General features: G+C 54.6%; 1 protein-coding gene across 6 annotated transcripts in view; it reads right to left on the reverse strand.

Annotated features, from left to right (window-relative positions):
* The window catches only part of CRTC1 (CREB regulated transcription coactivator 1), an 87194-nt gene extending 81608 nt beyond the window's left edge, over positions 1-5586 (reverse strand). For all 6 annotated transcript variants that reach the window (XM_061149788.1, XM_061149787.1, XM_061149790.1 and 3 more), the window contains exon 1: positions 5396-5586. In XM_061149788.1, the coding sequence (XP_061005771.1) occupies positions 5396-5521 (126 nt within the window). In that variant the 5' untranslated portion in view covers positions 5522-5586. The remainder of the gene's footprint in view (positions 1-5395) is intronic.
* Positions 5587-6000: the final 414 nt, after the last annotated feature.

Genomic DNA, 6000 nt, shown 5'->3' on the forward strand with positions numbered 1-6000 from the left:
TGGAGTATCACTCGCCTGAAAAAGGAATGAAGCGGGGCTTCCCCGGTGGTCCAGTGGGAAAGAATTCGCCTGCCAATGCAGGGCACACGGGTCTGGATCCCTGGTCGCGGAAGGTCCCACGTGCTGCAGAGCAGCTAGGCCCATGTAGCACAACTACTGAAGCCCCGAGCCTAGAGCCCAGGCTCCAAAACAAGAGAAACCACCACAGCAAGAAGCCACACACCGCAATGAGGACCCAGTGCAGCCAGAAATAGATCATTTTTTTAAAAAGAGTAATAAAGCAACAGATGGTGGAGAAAGTACGTACCACCACCGAACTGCTCATGATGGTTAAGATGGTAAATGTATGTTTTGTCTGTTTTACCACTATTTTTTAAAAGGGAAAGGACTGATACACTCTACAACATGGATGAACATCAGAAACATACTGAGTTTATGTCTAAGACGTCAGACATAAAAGGCCACATCTTGCATGATTCCATTTCTATGACATGTCCAGAACATGCAGACCCACAGGGATGGAGAACAGATTGGTGGGTGCCGGGGGCTTGGGGAGTGACTGCTAATGGGGGCGGAGGTTTCTTTTTTTTTTTTTTTTAAGTATTTCTTTTTAAATATTTTATTATTCTCATTGTTATTTTCATTTTTCAGCTGTGCCAAGCAGCATGTGGGATCCTAGTTTCCTGACCGGGAACTGAACCCATGCCCCCCCGCATTGGAAGTGTGGAGTCCCAACCAATGGAAAGCCAGCGAAGTCCCAGGGACGGGGTTTCTCTCTGGGCTGATGAAAATGTTCTAAAGTCGACAGGTGATGGTTATACAACTCTGTGTATACGCTAAGAACCCCTGGATGGTACAGCTTCAATGACTGGCCAGAATGTATTGGGGATGATATCTCAATAAAGCTGCTACAAAAACAAGCAAAGGACCAGCCCACTGACCATCACAAATCTTCCCAGGGCTCCTCCCTCAGGAGCCAGCTTCATCTCTCCTCTCTCTCAACATGCCAGCTTCAACCTTGCCAAGCCCTTCTCACCTCGGGGTCTCTGCACCTGCCTCCCTCACAAGGGACAACCCTCCCCGGCATGAGGGGCTCTGTCTCACTGTCCAAGCGTCAGCCTCCCTCCCTAGCCATTCCTAGCACATGGATTTGCTTCTCTCTGAGAGCATCTGCCTTGTTTATTTGGGGCAATTCTCTCCTGTCCCATGCTAAAACCATGCTGCCTCTCCAAGAACATGGTCCTCACATGCCTCAATATGCTGCTGGCTCCACTGTGGTGCTGGGGAAGACTCTTGAGAGTCCCGTGGACAGCAAGGAGATCATACCAGTCAATCCTAAAAGAAATCAACCCTGAATATTCACTGGAAGGACTGATGTTGAAGCTGAAACTCCAATATTTTGGCCACGTGATACAAGGAGTTGACTCACTGGAAAAGACCCTGATGCTGGGAAAGACTGAAAGCAGGAAGAGAAGGGGGCAACAGAGGATGAGATGGTTGGATGGCATCACCGACTCAATGGGCACGAGTGAAGATAGTGGAGATAGTGAAGGACAAGGAAGTCTGGTGTGCTGCAGTCCTTGGTGTCGCAGAGAGGTGGACATGACTGAGCTACTGAACAGCAACCACCCTAGTACCTAACACTGTCTCTGGGATATGCTGGGCAAATAAAAATGTCATTTTGTGGAGTAAGCACAGATCAGGATTCTGGGGCCCAGAGAGGTTAGGAAACCCACTCCAAATCACACAGCAGAGTGTCACAGCCCTCCTGGCACATCAGGCTGCCCAAGTCCAAGGATGAGAAAGGAAGGTTCATGCACTCACCCCTCTACCCTGCTACTCGCAAGCAGACATCACACCCCATCCCCCGACCCGACCTAGCCCTCGGGGTCCCTGCCCCTAGGTAACGTGACAGCACAGATGAACGCCTCAGGCTCAACACCGCTCACCGGAGGAGGCTCGGTGGGCACACCCATCACCACGGAAGACTGAGCAGACCAATGTGAACACAAGGGGCGCCGCTCACTCCAGGAGCGGACGAGCTGACCGGAGGAACTCCACAAGAAGAGGAGGTACCAACTGTGCCACGCCCCACCCGCTTGCAGGTGCAGGCAGTAAGGCAGGCTGCGGCCACGGAGGGTGGGCGGGAGGAGACTGCACCGAGCAGGCTTGCTCACCTGCGCCACGCGCTGCAGCTGTACCCCACGCCACAGGCCGTCACGGGAATGGGTGCAGAACGCGCTCGCCCAGCCCGGTCGCAGGTGCGGGCAAAGGCCCACCCACAGTGGGCACTGCGTTTTGAACTATCTGCCCAGGTACAAAGCTCGCAGCCCCCTGCCCACACAGCGTTTCCTCCAAACCAAAGGCTTCTCGGCCTTGGCACTGCTGACAGTTGGGGCCAGATCACCGTCTGTGCGTTGTGGGGTGCTGAGCGGCAACCCTGCTCTCTACATACTAGATGCCAGTAGCAGCTCGTCGCCCAGGGGAGACAACCGGCAATGTCGCTGCCCAGCATCCCCTAGGACAGAACTACCCCCAACAGACAGCACCGCTCTGTAACGATCTAGCATAAGCTCACCTCTGCCCAGGGCCCAAGCCCACCCCACCTCCCCGACTTCCAGTGTAAAGGAAGGCAACAGAGATGGGAAATGGTTACCGGGCATCAAGGGAACTGCTGTTTGCAAACCTTAAAAAAGCTTTTCTAGGGACTTCCCGGATGGTCCAGGGGTTAAGAATTCATCTTCCAATACAGGGGCTGCGAGCTCAATTCCTGGTCAGAGAACTAAGGTCCCACGTGCCATGGGGCAACTAAGTCCACACACCACAACTGGAGAGCCCTCGGGCCCCGACGAACCCCCGGCACAGCCACAATAAGTAAACTTACATTTTAGAATCTCTAAGTCCATCAGCCAATAAATGGATAAAGAAATGTGGTCCATCCACACCCAGGAATATTACTCAGCCATAAAAAAGAAACAGGAGGATATGGCAACCCACTCCAGTATTCTTGCCTAGAGAATCCCATGGACACAGGAGCCTGGCGGGCTATGGTCCACGGGGTGGCAAAGAGTCAGACACAACTGAAACGACTTAGCACATAAAAAGGAAAGAAGTTTCCTGATACATGCTAAAATCCGGATGAACCTCGAAAACACTACCCTGAGTGAAAGAAAGCAGACACAAAAGGCCACATCTTGTATGATTCCATTTATATGAAACGTCCAGAACAGGTAAATCCGCAAAAACAGAAAAGCTGGTGGCTGCCAGGGGGCTGGGGGAGCAGCAAGTGAAAAGTGATTGCTAATGGGTGAGGAGCTTCTTATGGGAGTGATGACAATGTTCTGGAATTAGACAGTGGTGATGATGGCACAACTCTGTAAATATACTAAAAACCACTGAACTATACACTTTGAATAAGTGAATTATATGGTATACAAACCATATCTTTAAAAAAACTGTCATTTTAAAGAAATGTTTCCAACAACAATAATTCATTTCCAACCTTAAAGCTGAAACCAGACCTCCAATCATGAAGACTGCCACAAATCAGTGTGACCCCTTCTTCCTGTCATACCACATACACTAGACACCTATTGCATGCTAGGACATGCTTCATGCTGGAGACAAGATGAAGTGGACACTCATGTCCTTAGAAATCTTGACATATGAAGGACACTCAGGTTGCACACTGTCATTCATTCATTCACCAGTCACATCCTGAAGCAGGGACAGGCAGGACCTGCCTGACAATGAGCACCCAGTTGATATGTGCTGAACAAATGCATGGAAATGAAGATACACATTCAAGTCTTAAGGTCATGATCTCAGAGAGAAACAAGCAAGTTATTAAAAAAATAACATCACCCCAAAATCCCACCCGAGGAATCAGAGACTGAGGCTCACATCACAAAGGTACAGTGGGTCTACCTAGGAGAGTCAAATGTTGGTTGCTCAGCCAGGTGCAACTCTTTCTAACCCCATGGACTGTAGCCTGCCAGGCTCCTCAGTCCATGAGACTCTCCAGGCAAGAATACTGGAGTGGACAGCCATTCCCTTCAGGGGATCTTCCCAATCCAGGAATCAAACCCAGGTCTCCTGTATTGCAGGTGGATTCTTTACCACCTGAGCCACCGGGGAAGCCCAAGGACAGTCAACTCAGATGCCAAATCCAGAACCCAGCGAAGCAGGTGTCTGCAGCTCCCACTCAACCCCTCCCCAAGGCCTCAGGGTGCAGCACGGAGGTCCCATCCCTCCGCAGGATCAAAGCGGAGATTTACTGCCACCTGCGCAAAGCACGCTCCCCTCCCTCAACCACGAGGAAGGGCTTGCAAGACACATTCCACAAAGGAGGACACCGAGACCCAAGGAGTCTGGCACTTCATGGCGGTCGCCAGAGAGTTGGGGCCCAGAAGGAGAGCCAGGTCCCCAAACCCAGCCATGACCAAGCCCCTGCTCCAGGCCTACAGCCAGGTGAGGTTGGCAGGTCATCTGGCCTGCCCCTGCACACCAAATGCACCCAGCCATCTGAGGAAGAATTGTCCCTCCACTCTCGTCTTGAGGGGCCAGGGGCCATCTGAGGCCAGCTGTCCCATGTCCTTGTGGGAGGAACAACATCTGGTCCCCACCATATGGGCTACATGGGGAAGGGATAGCTGTCGCCACTCCAAGCTCCAAGACTGAGCCCAATCTGCCTTCCTGACCCCACTCAGGTCCCCACAAGGGAGGCGCCAGACCTTCCCCTCAGATATCCAAAAGCGAGAAACACCTATCCCACCTCAGGTCTGCAAGTAGGGGCACCTGTCCTTCCCCCAGCACTCAGGGAGTAAGTGCACAGATGACAGTGATGTAGAGACACCTGTCCTTTCAGGTAGCAAGGGTGAGGCGGCAGCTGTCCCCTTCAGGCACCAATGATATAGGAGCACCTATCCCACCTTCCCAGGCAACAGTGATGCTCACAAGCAGCACCCAGTTCAAGCACCTCAGTATCACTCCCCTAGGGAGCAGTGATATAAAAGCACCTATCAGGTAGCAATGTGGGGACACCTTCCCTCCCGCAGGTAACAATGATGTAGTCGCACCTGTTCCCTCCAGCTAGTGATGATGCAGAGGCTCCTGCTCACACAGGTAACCGTGATGCAGTGACACCTGTGCCCCACTTCAGGTAGCAGGGATGGAGAGACAGCTGTTCCCCTTCAGGTATCGGTGATGTGGGGGCACCTGTCCCCGCCCACGACGCCCGGGGCGTGGGGACACCTGTCTCCTTGGGCCGCGCCAAGCCCCGCCCCCGCCGCGCGCCCCGCCCCCGCCGCGCGCCCCCCGCCCCGTGCACGCGCGGGACACGCGCCCCCTCCCGCCCTCTCCGGCCCAGAGGGGCCGGCGAGGGAAGCCCCCTTACCCGCGCGGCCCGCGTCAGGCTCAGGTCCTTCATGACCTCCTCGAAAGCCGCTGTCTCCTCCGCTTGCTTCTGGTTGTGCAGCGCGATCTTCTCGCTGAATTTCCGCGGATTGTTCGAAGTCGCCATCTTCTCGCCGCCGCCTCCTCCTCCTCCTCCTCCTCCTCCACCTCCTCGCCCCCCCACTCCCCTGTGCCACCACGCAAGCGCCGACCAGACCCGCGGGCGGCGGGCAGTGCGCAGGCGCGTCGGCGGGCGTGAGAGCGGCGCGTGCGCACAGGTGAGGCGCGCGACGCGGGGGCGATGGCGCATGCGCGCGCTTCGGCGGCAAGCTCAGAGGCCAGAAGGGGAGGTGGGGAGAGGGAGGGGGAGGACTTCGGCGCAGGCGCAGTGAGCCGTCTCCTGGCCCGCTGGACAGCGGCTGTCTGGCTGTTGGCCATGGTCAGGGAGCGGACTGGGGAACTGGAGCCCCCAAGAGAGTGACTCCTCGAGGCCGATCTTTCCAGGTCACCAGGTTGGAACAAGCACCTACTGCAAGGACAGGTAGCTCTCGAGGCTGAGCCTCGGCTCGGACCAGTTCAGCTCAGACACCAGTTCAGGGCTTTGCT

The sequence above is a fragment of the Dama dama genome, chromosome 9 (assembly GCF_033118175.1).
Source record: "Dama dama isolate Ldn47 chromosome 9, ASM3311817v1, whole genome shotgun sequence".
NCBI lineage: Eukaryota > Metazoa > Chordata > Mammalia > Artiodactyla > Cervidae > Dama > Dama dama.